Below are 19591 nucleotides of genomic sequence, written 5' to 3' on the forward strand. Positions count from 1 at the left end.
CCCTCCCATTTGCTAACCGGTAGTACTACTGTGGTTCTGCATCCCTACACAAGCGCTCCAACCACAAGTTACTACAACAGACAGTGTTGAGTGCAACTGATACAGGAACAAAATCCACTACTTTGCGAGCATGAGGGCTGAAAATGATTTCAGATAATGAATCTCAAATCAACTTGTGTTGTGCATCCTTAAAAAAATGCACCATCAACTGTTTTATACTTTACCAGGGTCATTTACAGCTGACAAGTTTCTCATTTGGCTTATAAATCCATCATGCTCCACACTAACAGCTGCATAGGTTAATCTCTACAGTGCACACTACACACACATAGAGATTGTGATAAATAAGTGACAATTAACACAACTACCAATGTAAATATATCTGTAACATATATTGATGTAAAGAAAGCAGGTTGACATACACTTACTTGATACTCTTTGATGAGTGTCTCCATGTCTTCATTGAGGTAGACACTGAGGCTCCTCAGGATACAGTCACGCTTGACATTTATGTCTTCATTCTGAAAACATACCAACAAGATTACAAAGTAAATTATATTAGCTACTGCATTGATTTAAAGTTTAAGTAAAGTTGAAAAGCTGCCATACTTGAATTACTTTGATGGATTCACTAAAAAAATAAAAATTAGAATATGCACTTTCTGATTGTATAATAAACGTTTTACATGAGAAAAAAAAGTTGATTGTGTCTATTAAGCTTCTTTAATACAAAGATCATTAAAGGTCTCCAAGAACCAGAAGGTGGTGAATGTTTGGCTATGAAATCACAAACCCACATTTGCTACGTTAAATTAAAATAAATTGCAAATCAGTTTAACTTTAAAAAAAACAAAGGAGAAGAGAAGGAACAAGGACAAAGACAGAGAAAAAATAAGAATGACAGAAACACACTTACTTTAGCTGTCAATGCCATTATGGCACGAATTTTCTGTCCTGCAGATCCTCCTTTGGCACTGAAAACCTTAATCAGGTCACCAGTGTATCTGTCCAGTTGTCCAATGAATTTTGATATCAGAGGGACAGTTGTTATACGCATGAACTCCAAATTAACCTGAAAGAGAGGACAAAAGACAGGATATACCTGACTGTAATAAAGATTTAACACTGAATGCAAGTTGCATCAATGTTTGTGTGTTTGTTGTAAATGGGTTACTACACTTACTTGACCAACTTCAAACAGTGCTGGCCATCTGTTTCGGACCTCTGTAATCATTGGCTCCTGAAGAATTTCTTGTCGTCTGTACGAGAAGGTACACCTGCATCTTTTCCTTGATCACTGCCTCGTTGTTCTTTTTCTTTACCTCAGTCAATAGAGCAACCCTTTCCACCTCTAGGCTTTCAGTGGTTTCACCTCTTGGATAGCTTGGACAGAAGTTAACCTCTGCCTTCCTGGGCTTCTTTATGTTCGCAGCTGGTTTCTCCTGACCTTTCCGTTTGTTCTTAAGTGAGTTGACAATGACTTCTGGGTGTCCAGCTCGGCCAAGCTTGGTGCGGAAGTTCATCATCTTGATCTTAATGTAGTGTTTCCATCCACAATAACCAGTGCGAGTTGCTTTCTCACGCAAACACGGGTGAGTCTTTACCAAGGCCTCAGCAACTTCTTCAAACTGTTCATCCTTTGGATATGCTGTGTACCTGATAATTTCTTCTGCAAGGCCTTCAAGAATATCCGATCTGACTTTCGGGGTAAGAGAAAGAAGAGTTCCATTTGCATTGAAAACATCATTTCCCTTCTGGAGCACCATCTCAGCACAATATGAAAACCGTGGCATGACAAAGACTTGAGGCCAAGAGCAGGACCGAGACTCAGGAGATGACAAAATGATGGGATCATTGCTGCTATGGGAGTCGATAGATGTTGAATCAGTTGGTTGTTGTGATGAGGAGCTAGTAGATGCATTGGGGGGAGTCGCTGGTATTGTGGACCAGATGTTTGTAGTGAGTGAATCTGAGATCACCGAGCTGGTAGCCTCACAGGGCAAGCATACCACTTTCAAAGTACCTCGATCTTGAATGTCAGAAATTGACACAAGGTTCATAAAATCATTTCCAAAGTCTACATCTTTGTATTGAAGCCTGAAGTGCTCCGTCATACCAAAGAAAGTCTTAATTTCAAGAGCCAATTCATCCACAGATGTCGGCATTCCAGATTGAATGACTAGTTTTCTTGCATCGTCGTCACCTCCAAAAAGAACTCTGAAGCTAACTGGTTCTGTCATCCTGCTTTATCAATCTAGAGTGAAGACACAAACACACAAAGATGACAATTATTAGTGAGTAAACTTATGACATGATTAAGTTCTTATCCCCCATAAGTGTTATAAAATAAAGATGTTCCATAGATTACTGAGCTAAAATGTGCTTTTGATTTGACCTGCTGGTAGTGCTAAACATAAAATTAAAGGATTTTAAGAACTTTCCAGGCCCAATTCCTTCAAATTCTTACACAGCACAGTTTGAGGCGGAGATCAAGGTTAATTAATAATTACTGTTAAAATTCAAATCAACAGACCATATACACGCACAAGTGCTTAGCATGTACACATTTAAACAGCTGTCACAACAAAAGAAATGTTCAAGCTACTCAGTACTTGTACAAGGCACAATAACTTATCTAAATCAAACCTTTGATGACGATGTGTCTCTTCAGGGTTACCATACGTTTAGATCCAACTGCGTAGGCTGCAAGTGGATACCAGTTGATAGTGATTTTAATTATGCAGCCCATATATCAATGCAGAGAGTAGACAGGAGTCCAGGATGTCTTGTATTGAAAAGGTTTATTTGCTTGGCCAAGGAGAAACGAGCGAATGATCAGTACACATTACATGCTACTGATGCTTCCTTCAATTCTGAAGTTTCTCTCCTCCGGGTATAGACTTTAACCACATAGATAATGCCCAAGGTTGAGCCATGCCCAAATATGGACAGATCCAACACATCTACAATATACAGAATTTAGTGTACTGGTCTATAGACAAAACATTGCTTAGACAACACTCAGGACCTTTGACCTACATCCAATACTATATCAAACCTCTGACTCCAGCTGCCTCGACTCCATTCAGGGAAAACAGTCAAACACATATCTGACCTCGGCAACACTATCAGAATGGCTCCTGTTTTCCCCAAAAGGAGCAGACACACTGCTTATACTATCTCAAGAAGAGACAGTGTCTAAACCCTATCATTTGGTGAGGCCTTGCGATGACCGCACAGCCTAGTTTGACCCAGTGCATATTAATGATGGAAAATTCCCTAACACCAGTCAGTCAGCTCCTCAAAGTGAACCAGGGCAACCTCTCTACCTGGTGACGTGGTCAACTCAAAGGCTCTAAAGTGATCTCTATACCAAGCAAAAAAGCGACGAACAATGAAACTCAACTCCTCTCCCATTATGCACATTTGTAGAATCTCAGCAAACTCAGGCATTCCAGCAGTTGAACCAGATGCAACAAGCATTCCATTTCTGTAATTATTTCCCTTGGTGGTAACACTTTTTGCAAGAAGAACTTGACTGATATCTGGATACTTCTGCCTTAGAGCCAATACAACCTCTTCATTCAAAACATCAACCTGGACTGTGGATACATTTGTAACTTGCAAGTTTAATGTACTGAGACTGGATGAATGTATGTGATAACTGATCATTTGCTGGTGTTTGGCTGCCAACGAGAGAGCAATGTTCCTGAAATTACTTGTGTACCGGGCAACTTGTTTAAAAAAGGTATGTTTTGATTCGAATCTCATTGTCCATAAACCTACAAGAGGCCCATAGCACCTTATCATATGTGGATAATGCTCAAGATAGTGGTGCTTGGGTAAAATCTTTCCATCTGGGTCAAGCTCAAGCAGTCTCTGTCTGTGCTCTGACACTTTGATATCAATATAGGCAATTGTTTCATCAGTGTGAACAGGTGCTACAGCTAATTCGACTATTTCCTTCAGGTCCAATATCACTTGCCAAGCAAGTTCACCCTCTGGTATCAAGTCCCCAACCAGAAATGGAAGCAATCGTATTAAGTTCCAATTTTCGTGGGCATTGCCTCCTATTGTCTTCTTTCTTGAATAGCTATTTGGTATGATGTGAGATCTATTTTTTTTGTCACTCCACTTATAGGGGAATTTCAGAATTAGTGTGTTCAGACATTCAAGACTGAAATACTTCTTAGAGATCAGAAAACTCAAACACAGTGCAAGTTCAAATGGGACTATACCCTCAAATAAATCATGCACTATATCTGGAGGATAGCCTGTGTTAACATGAAAATGTTTGAGATGTTCAGTTAAAACACGCGCTCTCTTTACACCAAAGCAATTTGTTTCAGTTTCCTGTGCAGACTTTACATGTGCTTCGTGTGTTTCTTTGGTTCTAAGCAAAAATGCACCTGACTGAACGTCCTTTCTTTGAATATCTACTTTAGCAGCAGTACAAAATCGACAAATGTAATGTGCGGAAAAGCTCTCAACAAAACCAGCCAATGAGTGGGCTCCCAAATTGTCAGCTATAACACTGTGTACTGTTCCTTTAACACACTTTCCAAGCTTTGAAATGAACACACCGTGCTCTTCTAAAGTAAAAAGGTCTTGCAAAAGTGGCTCCAATATTTTACCATAGCCATATACCTTCACATCATCACTCTTGCACAAAACTGTCAGATAAATTGAAGAGAGCGCTGGATGAGACCCTGGTGGAAAGTTATTCAGAATCCAGTATACACAAGATAATTTGTGTTTCTTTCGCGATGTGCCCAGGGGATTACATAGTTCAAAATCATCTACGTATAAAGTTAAACAAATTTTCAACTCATCACCTGACAAGAAAGAGTTTTCTTTGAAGTACACACCGTCTCTTATAGAGCTATACTGCTGGTTCCCTTGCTGCTGTGTATTACTTCCCTGTAATTTGTGGCTATTGATGACACTATTAAACACTTCAGAACAACGAAATAACTGTTGCAAAGACTGCAACAATGGAATGTATTGAAATGTCCTGCCCTGTTTTTGATCAAGAATGAACTCCACTGGCTCAATAACATTAAACAATTCCTTGAAGTATTCTTTCCTCTTATAAGCTGTGGCAAGGGAGCCACCTTTCCCTATTACCTTTACCAAGGGGTTAGATTTACATAGTACATCAGCTAGTTCCTTGAGAATTAAGCCATCAACTTCTAGGTTTTTGTTTTTGAAGAATTCTGTAAGACTGTTACAAGTTACAGGCACAGACACAGTACTTAACAGGTAGTGTAGTTCATCAAGTAATCCATCTATTGCTGTAGATGGAACATGATAAATGTTTTCTAACTTCAATAAAATTAAAGCTATTTTTTGTTCTACTAATTTTGGAAGGTCCTCTGAAGTATCAACATCACTATTTGCATCTGACAGAGCATCAAAATCTACGTCAGCAGAAGATGACGGATTATCACCTACAAGGCTACCAGTTTCGTTAGACTGAGCAGTGAGTTTAACAACACCTGCTTTAAAATCTTTCAGAGTGTAGGGATTATGTTTACGATTTTTATGAGAGTTAAACGTACCATATATGTTAGTCTGAAATGTACATCCTTCAAACATGCAAGTTATACTTTCATACTGCTTAAGATGCTGGTTTATATGAATAAAGTATTCCTTCTCAGTTGAAAGTTCTTCACATCCACACCTCTGACATGAGAAAGTAGTTACCTGAGCATGTGCTGTTGGCTTCCTGTGTGTTTGATATGTGTGACTCAAAAGGTTCTTCCAACTTGTGAATGTACATGGACAATCTGGATATATACATGGATACCGGCGGCCATGGTGGATATGGTTCAACCTAAAATGTTTTAACAATTCATATCTGGTAGATAATGAAATGTTACACACTTTACATGGCCACATTCACATATCTGTGAACAAAGACAAAAACAATGTATTAGTTGTAGAGTCATTAACAACTGTCTTTCAGATGGATGGTTAAACACAGCCAGCACACCCTTTAGACAAAGGGTCATGTAACTCAGCTATGGATTTTTATGCTTTTTAAATTGATTAATCTGAACATCACAACAAAATGAGTTTCACTGTAATATGTTGAGTTTTCTATTTTCTATATCTTGGTAGCCTCCATACTTACAAACACAGAGGTTGCCCCGGCATACACTTGATGTAAGAGGATGGTTCTTAGAATTATGTACCTGTAAAAAGACAAGAAGTTCCAATTAGAAACAAAATGCATTTAATCAATTCTACAACTCCGTCCTTGCTTATGAAATCACAAAGTATCAGTTTTACATATTTTTATTAACAGTAGTCATCCATTAGACCAAAACTGTACACATTTACTGACTACATCAGCTTATGTTTTTGATCATGTAAAGTTTTCATAGTATAGTAGTATTTTAACCCTTGAGGCACCCTTAAAAAAAACATCCACTTTTTCACCTAGGGGCCCAAAACGGCCCCTCCCATAAAAGTGTAATAAAAATGTAATATATTAAAAAAAAAATTTTACTTTCACCTCATCAAATCTTTTCAACAACTTCAGACCTAACCATACATAAAGTTTTTTATTATTTTTTCATATTTTTTATGTTTTTATGCCCTTTTTGTCATGAGAACCCCTGATTTTTTCAATGGGAAAAACACAAAATATGCAATATTTTCCAAAAATTAGGTGCAAAGTGGAATATTTGGGATGAGGTTATTACAGCTTTGACTAGGTCAGTAATTGATAACAACATTGATTTTGATGCATTATTATTTTTGGAGCAATGAGCGTTTATAAAAAAAAAACTGACACTTTTTCACCACATCAAATCTTTTCAACAACTTCAGACCTAAACAAAGTTTATTGTTATTTTTTAAATATTTTTTATGTTTTTATGCCCTTTTTGATCCCTCCTGGCTCTCAGAATCCTCACTACTGGTAATATCCTCCTCAGTAACAGTAGCCCCGTTTCCACTAAGGAAGTTCCTGGTAAAATTTAGGAGGTGGGACCTTTACAGGAACGCCCTCTCACTCTGTCCTCTCAGCCAGACAAGGCTGCAAACTTCTTGCAGACTTCAAACATGCACCTGCGTAAACATGCGAGGAGGTTCTGTCTTGATCAAGAAAAGAGCCAATTTGGCCTTTGATGATTTGAATTTCACACACACACACAAACAAAATATTTTCTCAACCACATTCACACTCTTTTATATCAGCTTTTTTATTGCCATGCATTTTGCAAGGTAAGAGAACCAGGCCTCCATTGAAACTTTACGTGACAAAGCTCTGCAGCCCCTGGTGGTTTTGGGGGGGTCCCTTGTGTAAAGAGTGGCGGCATTATGCATACCTCCTATTCTATGCACCTTGTAATAGAGGGGATTGTGGAATTTAAAAAATTATAATAAAAAAACAAATCCTGGCCAAGTTTCATACAATTAGCCTTTAAACTGACAGATATATTGAGAATCAAAAAACATAAAATCAGCAGAATGTACACTTTGGGCCCTAAGGTGCCTCGAGGGTTAATAGTTTTTATAGTTGCCCATATTTGTTTTACATTATTCCAAATGGATTATGTCAACCTGCTCTAAAATTATGAGTCAGTGACCATACAATGAATTTCACAATCAATAACAAACGTTTATTAACACTGAATAATGTGCACATGTAGGTTTTAATCACTTGAAAGTAAGACTTATGACACAACAGTGTGGCTGCTCTTATCAATGAGCGCGAAATTAATAAAAACAACATAATCCCATGCACACGCGCTGCAACTTTCTCACCGACTGACCTTAAAATTCAACCGGACGTGTTGCGTTAGTAGTGAGTGGAGCAACATATTGTCTGGACATGAAGCGGGCGGTCAAGTCCAAGCTGTGGCTGCCTTGAGCCATCTTTGGCCGAGACTCACCTGAAGTCTACGGTGCAGGGCTAATTAACTGCCCACATGTTATCTTAATGAATATCTCATTGAGCACAAAAGTCAGTCGCTAATTTTAAATTAACTAATGAGTCATTTTAATTACTAAAATTAGCCATGTTGGCTAAACAAAACCCCTCCCTGAGCTACTACCTTACCGTGGTGGAGGGGTTTGCGTGTCCCAATGACCCCAGGAGCTCAGTTGTCGGGGGCTTTATGCCCCTGGTAGGGTCTCCCATGGCAAACAGGTCCGGGGGGAGGGGCCAGACAAAAGGTAGCTCAGAAAACCCCGATGACGAGCAAGATAATTGGATTTTCGTGTCCCTTGCCCGGACGCGGGTCACCGGGGCCCCCCCCTGGAGCCAGGCCTGGGGGTGGGGCTCGGAGGCGAGCGCTTGGTGGCCGGGCCTTCCCCCATGGGGCCCGGCCGGGCATAGCCCGAAAAAGGGACATGGGACCCCGCTCCCACAGACCCACCACCAGTGAGAGGGGCCAAAGGGGTCGGGTGCAATGTGAGCTGGGCAGCGGCCGAAGGCGGGGACCTTGGCGGTCCGATCCTCAGCTGCAGAAGCTAGCTCTAGGGACGTGGAACGTCACTTCTCTGGTGGGGAAGGAGCCTGAGCTGGTGCGTGAGGTTGAGAAGTTCCGGCTAGATATAGTCGGCCTCACCTCGACGCACAGCAAGGGCTCTGGAACCAGTCTCCTTGAGAGGGGTTGGACTCTCGTCCACTCTGGAGTTGCCACTGGTGTCAGGCGCCGGGCAGGGGTGGCAATACTTATTGCCCCCCGGCTCGGTGCCTGTATGTTGGAGTTTACCCCGGTAGACGAGAGGGTGGCCTCCCTCCGCCTTCGGGTGGGGGGACGGATCCTGACTGTTGTTTGTGCCTATGGTCCAAACAGCACTTCAGAGTATCCAGCCTTTTTGGACTCCTTGGAGGGGGTGCTGGAAAACACTCCAACTGGGGATTCCCTCGTTCTGCTGGGGGACTTCAACGCCCATGTTGGTAGCGACAGTGAGACCTGGAAGGGTGTGATTGGGAGGAACGGCCCCCCTGATCTGAACCCGAGTGGTGTTCTGTTGTTGGACTTCTGTGCTCGCCACGGATTGTCCATAACGAACACCATGTTCAAGCATAAGGGTGTCCATATGTGCACTTGGCACCAGGACACCCTAGGCCGCAGTTCGATGATTGACTTTGTAGTCGTGTCGTCAGACTTGCGGCCGCATGTCTTGGACACTCGGGTGAAGAGAGGGGCGGAGCTGTCAACTGATCACCACCTGGTGGTGAGTTGGCTCCGATGGTGGGGGAGGATGCCGGACAGACCTGGCAGGCCCAAACGTATTGTGAGGGTCTGCTGGGAACGTCTGGCAGAGTCTCCTGTCAGAGAGAGTTTCAACTCACACCTCCGGGAGAGCTTCGACCATGTACCGGGGGAGGCGGGGGACATTGAGTCCGAGTGGGCCATGTTCCGTGCCTCCATTGTCAAGGCGGCTGACCGGAGCTGTGGCCGCAAGGTGGTTGGTGCCTGTCGGGGCGGCAATCCCCGAACCCGCTGGTGGACACCGGCGGTGAGGGATGCCGTCAAGCTGAAGAAGGAGTCCTATAGGGCCTTTTTGGCTTGTAGGACCCCGGAGGCAGCAGACAGGTACCGGCAGACCAAGCGGAGCGCAGCTAGGGCAGTCTCTGAGGCAAAAACCCGGACATGGGAGGAGTTCGGTGAGGCCATGGAGAAAGACTTCCGGACGGCTTCGAAGAGATTCTGGACCACCATCCGGTGTCTCAGGAGGGGGAAGCAGTGCACCGTAAACACTGTGTATGGTGGGGACGGTGTGCTGCTGACCTCGACTCGGGACGTTGTGGATCGGTGGAAGGAATACTTCGAAGACCTCCTCAATCCCACCAACACGCCTTCTGGTAAGGAAGCAGGGCCTGGGGGCTTGGGTGTGGGCTCTCCTATCTCTGGGGTGGAGGTCGCCGAGGTGGTTAAAAAGCTCCTCGGTGGCAGGGCCCCGGGGGTGGATGAGATACGCCCCGAGTTCCTCAAGGCCCTGGATGCTGTGGGGCTGTCATGGTTGACACGACTCTGCAGCATCGCGTGGACATCGGGGGCAGTGCCTCTGGATTGGCAGACTGGGGTGGTGGTCCCTCTTTTTAAGAAGGGGGACCGGAGGGTGTGTTCCAATTACAGGGGAATCACACTCCTCAGCCTCCCTGGTAAGGTCTATTCGGGGGTGCTAGAGAGGAGGGTCCGTCGGGTAGTCGAATCTCGGATTCAGGAGGAGCAGTGTGGTTTTCGTCCGGGCCGTGGAACAGTGGACCAGCTCTACACCCTCTGCAGGATCTTTGAGGGTGCATGGGAGTTTGCCCAACCAGTCCACATGTGTTTTGTGGACTTGGAGAAGGCATTCGACCGTGTCCCTCGGGGGATCCTGTGGGGGGTTCTCCGGGAGTATGGGGTATCGGACTCCCTGATAAGAGCCGTCCGTTCCCTGTATGACCGGTGTCAGAGCTTGGTCCGCATTTCCGGCAATAAGTCGGACTTGTTTCCAGTGAGAGTTGGACTCCGCCAGGGCTGCCCTTTGTCACCGATCCTGTTCATAATTTTTATGGACAGGATTTCTAGGCGCAGCCAGGGTGTAGAGGGGGTCCGGTTTGGTGACCTCAGGATTGGGTCACTGCTTTTTGCAGATGATGTGGTCCTGTTGGCTTCATCAAGCCGTGACCTCCAACTCTCACTGGATCGGTTCGCAGCCGAGTGTGAAGCGGCCGGGATGAGAATCAGCACCTCCAAATCCGAGGCCATGGTCCTCAACCGGAAAAGGGTGGAGTGCACTCTTCGGGTCGGGGATGAGATTCTGCCTCAAGTGGAGGAGTTCAAGTACCTCGGGGTCTTGTTCACGAGTGAGGGAAGGATGGAACGGGAGATCGACAGGCGGATCGGTGCGGCGTCTGCAGTAATGCGGACTCTGCACAGATCCGTCGTGGTGAAGAGAGAGCTGAGCCGAAAGGCGAAGCTCTCGATTTACCAGTCGATCTTCGTTCCTACCCTCACCTATGGTCATGAGCTTTGGGTAGTGACCGAAAGAACAAGATCGCGGGTACAAGCGGCCGAAATGAGCTTCCTCCGTAGGGTGGCTGGGCTCTCCCTTAGAGATAGGGTGAGAAGCTCAGTTATCCGGAGGGAGCTCGGAGTAGACCCGCTGCTCCTCCACGTCGAGAGGAGCCAGATGAGGTGGTTCGGGCATCTAATCAGGATGCCTCCCGGACGCCTCCCTGGTGAGGTGTTCAGGGCACGTCCCACCGGTAGGAGGCCCCGGGGAAGACCCAGGACACGCTGGAGAGACTATGTCTCTCGGCTGGCCTGGGAACGCCTCAGGGTCCCCCTGGAAGAGCTGGACGAAGTGGCTGGGGAGAGGGAAGTCTGGGCTTCCCTGCTTAGGCTGCTGCCCCCGCGACCCGACCCCGGATAAGCGGCAAGAAGATGGATGGATGGATGGATGGGCTAAACAAAATTAGCTCACTAGCTTAAGTTGGCTGGTACTTGTTAGGTTGAAGTTAGCAAGCTACTAGACTACACGAAAATGTTTACAATGATGTAGGCTATATTTGATAGTCGATATATCTTGTGTGATATAATATAACTTACCAGTCAGTGCAAGACGCATAATGTTGTTGCTTCTGCTTGCTTCAGCGAAGATGTAGACCACGAATGTATTGGTGTGTGGCAGTATAGCTGAGCCTATGCATTGTACGATCTTGAACGCACCCCGATGGCCTGTTAGCCTATCCCAGAGCAGAGGCCCGTATTTAGGACGGCTCTCTCTTGCTCTCTAGCTGCCACATCACTTCCGGGTAAGAGGTCGGTCTTCCTCTCCGCTACAGCAGGTGTGCTGCTGCACGTGTTCATGAGCTCTCCTTTGGCGTGGTAAGTGTCCTCTCTCTCTGCATAGTGGTGGTTGTGTTCAACAGCTAATGCTAGTGTGGTCATAGGAAATGCTGATGTCCGGATCTGTCGCGCTCCTCCTCCTGCCTGTATGAGTGTGTGTGCCCCTCCATTTCTGCTACAGGTATGTTTGTCTCTCCCGCAACTGTATCATTTTCAGTTTAAATTGAATAGTGCTAACATTATGTTTTGGTCAGGTGGAACCACAGATCGGACTGCTGCTGCTTTGTCTCGTCTCTTTTTGCCAGCGTGCCTTCGCTTTGCCTGCTTGCTGCTGCTCTGTCTGTCTGCTGCTTTGCTGCTGCTTGCTGCTTTGCTGCTGCTCTGCTGTGCGGCCTACTAGGGCAGCGTTTTGACTGCGGCCTTCTCTCCACGGACAATTAAGCTGCTGGCTCTCCATTAAAAGACTCTTGCTGCCACAGCAGCTTTGCATGGCATAGCCACGCATGCTTAGGCTAAGTGACTCCCTGTTCTTATTTTGCTCAGTTGTATGAGTGTGAGGTGTGGGTTGTATGAATTAATTTGGGTTATTTGCATAGGTTTATTTATTTCCTTTTGATTGATTTTCTGTTTTTTTGTGTTTAATTATATTGTAAATTGTGTACTTTCTTTGAATTAAGTGTTTAATTAAGGGTTTAGTTATATTTGTTTTCTGTTTCTAAATTATTTTTATTTTATTTAGTGTGTTGTTTGAGTTGCAAACCCCCCATTAATTATTTTATCTTTGTTTCAGTGTCGGAGGCCGGTGGTGGTGGCAGTGACTGGTGGTGGTGTCTCCCCTTCGTTGGTGTGCTGTGCTCTTTGGTGGTGGATACTTCAGTGTGTGTGTGGGTGACTTTTATTTTATTTTTCTATTTTGGGTGAACTACTCCCGTCTACTACTTATCCACCCGGTAAGCCTCTGACCTGACTTAGTTTCCTTTCTTTGGTGTGAGTGAGTTTGATATTTTAAACAATTGTAATAAAAAAAGTATTTTTATACCTTGAACCACGTCTCAAAGCCTATTGAATAGAGCGAACCTGTGTCTACTCCCTGGGTGAAATTCCCAGGGTGGCGTTGTCGTGCAACCTTTTAAATTCCTGGAAGATTTGATACCTGATAGAAATTTACCCTACCCCCGCCACAGGTGCAAAAGGCCGGGAAAATGTTCTCCTTCTCTAGTCAGCGACTCTGCATTGTTGTTGTTGCCGTTGACACACCAGTTGCATTACCGCCACCTCCTGGACTGGAGTGTGGCGCATGGACGTACTAAAATCTTACGTAAACCTACTGTAAACCAATCTCATAAATTTTATGTGGTTGAGCCACAGCTCGTCATATTTAAACTATATTCATACGTTTTAACTGATTAAATTTAATTGGTTTTGCAATTAACAGATTTATGTTGATTTTAAGGAATCTGAATAAATAAATTCTTAAAATTGTATTATTTAAATAAAATCAAATAGATGCAAATACTTAAAACTAAACTATGAGATGATTCCTTTTTTTGAGTGTGGGAGGACAGGTGTTGGGATGGATGGTGGGAGGACTGTAGGTGGGATGGATGGTGGGAGGACTGTAGGTTCGGATGGATGGTGGGAGGACTGTAGGTAGGATGGATGAGAGGACTGTAGGTGGGATGGATGATGGGAGGACAGGTGGTGGGATGGATGGTGGGAGGACTGTAGGTGGGATGGATGGTGGGAGGACTTTAGGTGGGATGGATGGTGGGAGGACTGTAGGTTCGGATGGATGGTGGGAGGACTGTAGGTGGGATGGATGAGAGGACTGTAGGTGGGATGGATGATGAGAGGACTGTAGGTGGGATGGATGAGAGGACTGTAGGTGGGATGGATGAGAGGACTGGTGGTGGGATGGATGGTGGGAGGACTGCTGGTGGGATGGATGGTGGGAAGTATGGTGGGACTGCTGGTGGGCTGCTGTTTAGCACAATCTCAATGATACAAAAAGAGGAAATTACTGACTTCCTGTTCTAAGAACAAATGTCCCTTTTTCTAGCAGTGAGTGTGCCCCATAAGGAAATGTATGTCCTTTGTATTCTTCTGTCTATACATGCTGCTTTATGGACTCTATGCTCTCTGAGAACTAAGGTGAGGTCAGGCTGAGTTTGTATTCTGACGCAAATTGTAGGATCTCATTGCCTCATGTGAAGTGGAGATATGTGTTTATAGTTTTTTTTTTAAAAACATGTCTTTATTAGAGTTTTGCATTAAGACACATCATTATAACAACCATGTAGACATATGACAACATCCACTCAACAAAACATATGAACTTCCCCATACAAACAGGCAGCATAACTCATTGGACATTTACTTTTATCCCCATATTGTATCAAACTAACACATCACTCCACCTCACAAATAGACTCTCATTTACAAAGCATCATCAATATCTCCACGTTTGACAAAATTCAAAAATCTTTCCCAAATGTCATTAAATGCAGATGTCTTCCTCCTGATAATATAGGTGAGTCTTTCCCAGGGGTGGAAAGTAACGAATTACATTTACTCACGTTACTGTAATTGAGTACTTTTTATGAGTAATTTGTAATTTTCTGAGTAGTTTTTGAAATATGTAATTTTACTTTTACTCGAGTCAATTTTGACCCAAGTAGTTTTACTTCGTTACATTTCAATCCCTCACGTTACTGAGTAAAAAAATATATATTGATGGCGAAAAATTAAATGCGGGCGGAAATGTAAACTCCTGTGTCCCGGAACTGCAAGTCGTTGCCTTGCCTTGAAAAGCGTAGTCTTGCCTTACTCGCGCCCTTTTCCCATCATCTCATGATCTGCCTGGTGCCTGAAGATGGCTGTTGCCAACCAAGACGTCAAGACTTTGGAGGAGGAAAGGTCCGAAGAGGATGCACGTTCTGGAGACGAAAGCCAGAAAAACCCTTGGCCCAATTTGGAGGAATTATTTGTTTTCAAATGCACAAAAGGAAACAGCGTGATAATGCAGTGCAAAATGTGCCTGCCCAGCAAAACTGAGCTTTCGGCTTTCAAAACATCCAACTTACGAAAGCATGTTGCGGTAAGTTAGCGCATGTGTTTTTGTCTCTTACATCCCAAATGGTTTTTATTTGATTTGATTTTTTTCTGTGCTTCTCATGGTAGCACAATGTGCTATAATAATGCAAGCGTCTACAGGTTCACCAAAAGATAAGTCTGCTAATGTGACGAAATTAAGTGGGGTGTTATGATGGTTTTGAATATTTGGAGTGAGGTGAAATAATAGACTGCACCACATCAAGTAATTTTATTTGTAGAGTTTTTTTTCCGCTGTGCTGGCAGCCGAGCGATCACCACAGGATAGAGCTAGCACTACATTCCCATATGTTAGTGAACTACTGGTTTGGCTTCTCGCTGTCACGTATTACCTCAGAAACTCTTCGTTCCACTTTTTTGTAGTGTGTTTCTGATCATGTGTGGAAATTATTGTTGTGTTTGGTGGTGAATTATGTTTTTGTAATTTCGTAATAACTAACAACGGTTTGTTTTCTTGCTTATCTTTCTAGTGTAATAATAATAAGGCTCAAATTTCGACATTATTACCGTGTTTAACAGCTTAAAACGGCCAAATTGTGTTATATTTATCTTTTAATTTTTGAGAAGTTCTGCGGGAAACCCAACAGTGTTTATCATCACCTAGCAACAACACTCTACAGCACGGAGGCATGAACGTAGCATTGCTCTACTCCATAGGTCGGCAATAGGCGGCCCGCGGGCCAGATGTGGCCCGCAAGCAAAAACATCTGGCCCGCGAGATTGTTTAGACTAGACTAGAAAATGAAAAAAAATATATATATAAAAATGTAAAAATCGGACTACCAGTCTCAAAAGTGCTCTTTATTTAGAAACTTCATTTTCCAAAACAGAAAAATCACCTCAATCGAAAAATAATGCTTATTTGTTTTATCTGGATACTAGAGTGAATAAGCACGTCAGCGAGGTGCAGCGTGAACACTCAACATGCAAAAACAGTAAATCAGTGGACAGCGACTGGTGCTGAAATTCCGAATTAGTCCCTAAAACAGTTGTCATTCAAACAAAGGACATAGGCTTCACATTCGCCTTGTGAAAATTAAAACACGACTTCTTTTAAACAGGCCAGACATCAAACACAGGCCTTTACAACTGTGAAAAGTAAAACACGAGTTTTAAACATAGTGTACTCAAGTTATTTAGGCATTTATATGACTGTGGTGGCACCAAAAATGTGAACTGATAACAATGCAATTGCAAATCGGAGCAAATCAGAACAAAAAAGAACGAAGCAAAAAAGCTGAATCCACTCGACCATGGGCTGGAAGTGCTCGAAGCTCCTGAAACGATAGAGCAGACGTGCTACATTTACTGTAGGCCTGAATTAGGCTGAGACGTTCATTAAAAATACAGTTCTGATTTTAGACACAACAACTGGTTTAGACTACTCACCTAGTGTGAAAAGTGGCATCTCCCGCTGGTCCAGTGTTGCCAACTCCTCAGTAAGGAAAGTAGCTATTGGCTGTCCTAAAAGTCGCTAGAAGTCGCTAAATGACGTCATCGCCTAATTTGCATAATTATCATTTCCATGTTATTGTAATGGACGCTGTAGGAGAGAGGAATAACGTCTTGGGAGAGACAAAAAGTGAGTTAAAAAACCCTAAATATGTTAAGAACTACAAATGAACTTTCTTATGTTGATTCTTGGTTTGTTTTTTTTTAATGTAAAATCAAATTTGTTCTGTATTGTTAAATGTTAGAATATCAAATTTAATCAAAAGGCTGTTATGCAGGGTGGATGTGGATTGGTGTGGGTCTCCTCTCTGCTCTGACTGCAGCTGTGTGAGGCTACTGTGAACGTGACCGCCTGGGAGTGCTTTGGGACAGGGGAGGGGCTCTTGGCAGCACCCACTACTCGTTGAGGACAGTAACAATACGTGCTTTCACTTCAGAGTCTCCAATAACACCAGAAAAAGTCGCTAGATTTGTCGCTAGTCGCTTTTGAGGAAAAAAGTCGCTATGAGGGTTTGGAAAGTCGCCAGATTTAGCGAGAAAGTCGCCAAGTTGGCAACACTGCGCTGGTCACTATCTGCTGGATATCTGGTGAAATAGACGTCACTTTAATCCTCAGGCAGTTCTCGAGATTTTTGTGAGTCAGTCTATTCCTCTCGTGCGTTTTTATTGCATTCATAGCTGAGAAGGAAGACTCGCAGACGTATGTGGAAGGGAACATTGTCAGAATGTAAAGTGCGATTGTCTTGAGGTTGCTGTATTCCTTGGAGCATAGTAGGCCGACCCAAAAGGCGCTCACAGACTCCGCACTTCTGAGCGCATCTCGCACAACTGAGGTGGTTTGGAAGTCAATAATTTCCATTTCCAGCGCAGCCTGATCTAAAGAGGGGATCATTTCTTTCGCCAGGGAGGAGAAGTTGTCGGCTGGTTTTACTGAAGGGTCACGTACAAAATGAATGATGTCTTTTGGGATGGAGTAGTCATCAAACCGAGAAGTGAAGTTGGCCCGTAGCCTCTTGATGAAGTCAACCATCAGCTCCGTCACTTGTCCCGCTGTCTTCAGTGTGCTGAAATGCAGGAGCCTGCCGGTAGATATGTCTGCCTCAAGCATCTCAAGCTTCCTCGTGAATGACTCCAGTTTTTCAACCATATCCACGATGGTTTTGTCTCTCCCCTGTAGCTGAAAGTTAAGCTGGTTTAGGTGGCCAAATATGTCATATAAAAACGCTACATTCCACATGAACTTTTCATCTTCCAGCAGGATAAGGTGGTCAGCTGCTGCCTTGTTCTTGCTCATTCTAAGGAACGCTTTGATCTCATTAAGTAGCGCACAGAAGCGATCCAGTGCTTTCCCCTTGCTCAACCAGCGCACATCATTGTGAAGCAGCAGGTCATCGTGGGCAGCATCTTCCGACTCAGCCACAAGTTGTCGGAAAAGCCTATGCTGGGTGCTTGATGTACCTCTGACAAAATTAATGACTTTCATCACTTTGTCCATGACATCCTTTAGCTCGCCACTCAGTCTGGCACAAAGGACACTTTGGTGGATGAGGCAGTGCAGCCCGTGCATTTGGGGGGCGAGTTCTTTCAGCCTGCTTACCAGACCTCTGTGTTTTCCCATCATAGCAGGAGCCCCGTCTGTCACGATTAGGTTAACCCTCTGAAATGTTAATGAATATAACTGAAACAACTCTTCCAGTTTCGCAAATATAGCATCTCCAGTGGTGTGCCCTTCTAGTGGAATTAGAGACAGCAGCTCTTCCTTGAAATTTTTCCCATCAAAATATCTCACATAAACGCACAACTGGGCTACATCTGTGTTGTCAGTGCTCTCGTCAATGGCTAAGGAAAAGTAGTTTGCGTGACTGACACCGGTGATGATTTCACCCTGCACCGCGTCGGACAGTGCTTCTATGCGGCGGGCAGCAGACCTCGCAGAGAGGGACATCTGTTTCACTGACCCGATCACACCATCCATCGACTTGTCGGTAGCAAACTCCTCCAAAACCACCACCATCATCTCCTTGAAGACCTCTGCATCAGTGAATGGTTTGTTGTGCTTTGCTAGCAACCAGGACGCTTTTAGAGATGCACTTGTTACCTTCTGTTGGGATGTGAGGCCTCGCAGCAGGATCCTGTTGCTGTGTGCAAATCCACCTTTCAGGGCTTCGATTTTTTGCTTTCGCGCCTCTGTCTTCTGAGGGAATGCAACCTTGAAGTTAGCATGCTTCGTTTCGTGGTGTCGTTTAATATTATACTCTTTACATACAGAGACACCCTCGTTACAGATCAGGCATGTGGGCTTTGCATTAATGAAACTGGGTAGGATGAAGGCATAGTTCTCTGTCCATTCATGATTAAAGATCCTGTTTTCGTTGTCAACCTTTCTCTTGAGATTTTTTGATAGTGACATTTTTGATAGCTAACCGCAACTAGTGAAAGTGTTTTTTTTTAATTAAAACAGCATATAATTAATAGCGCCCCCAGTGGTCAGTTTTGGTAGTGGCCCGCCATGTAATGACTTGGAAAATATCTGGCCCGTGGCCAAACGTAATTGCCGACCCCTGCTCTACTCGTTTCCATCAGCCCACAGAACGTTCGCTCCCTCTAGAGGAATTAAATGGTAGCCCTGGCACACTCGGTTTGAAGGAGTTTTTTTTTTTTTTTTTACCTGAGACTGCATTTATGTGCAACAATACCCTTCTGAAACAATGCAGCTTTGCTGTATTTTTTTAAGTAACATTGCTGTATTTCAACTAATAATTTAATAATTTAATAATGAACCTAATGCCTAGCTAACTGCTGCAATCCTACAGTAAGCCTATCCCAATCTGCATTTTTGTTTAATAGAACAGTGACCGTACAGCACTTTTTTTCCCAAAAGGATGAGATTGTTCTACCTTTTAAAAATGTATTTTAAAAGTAGTATTTTCTAAATATTAGTGTGCCTACGAATACATAACTATTCTGTACCCTCTTATTGTGTGTGTTCACAGAGAAAGCATCCATCAAAGCTTAAGGTTTTTAGTGCATGTTCACGGAATCAAGGAGGCAAAAAACAACAACTCAAGTTCCCAGACAACCAGACCAAACTTGCAGTGGGGGGTGCCATCCGTGTGTCTCAACAAGGGACAGTTGATCGCCTGCTCATCAAGCTCATCTGTGAAGGCCACCATCCGTTCACTTTGGTGGAGCAGCCAGCATTTCAAGAGTTTGCTGCTGCACTGAAA

The 19591-nt window shown here is 43.8% G+C and overlaps 1 protein-coding gene across 1 annotated transcript; it reads right to left on the reverse strand.

Annotated features, from left to right (window-relative positions):
- Positions 1-11693: 11693 nt before the first annotated feature.
- On the reverse strand, positions 11694-18774 carry LOC128375003 (protein FAM200A-like). The gene is made up of 2 exons (XM_053335221.1): positions 16936-18774; positions 11694-11945 (listed from the first exon to the last, which is right to left on the reverse strand). Exons 1-2 carry the CDS (start codon positions 18772-18774, stop codon positions 11694-11696), a joined length of 2091 nt encoding a protein of 696 aa, XP_053191196.1.
- Between the last annotated feature and the right edge of the window lie 817 nt (positions 18775-19591).

The sequence above is a fragment of the Scomber japonicus genome, chromosome 16 (assembly GCF_027409825.1).
Source record: "Scomber japonicus isolate fScoJap1 chromosome 16, fScoJap1.pri, whole genome shotgun sequence".
NCBI classification, from domain to species: domain Eukaryota; kingdom Metazoa; phylum Chordata; class Actinopteri; order Scombriformes; family Scombridae; genus Scomber; species Scomber japonicus.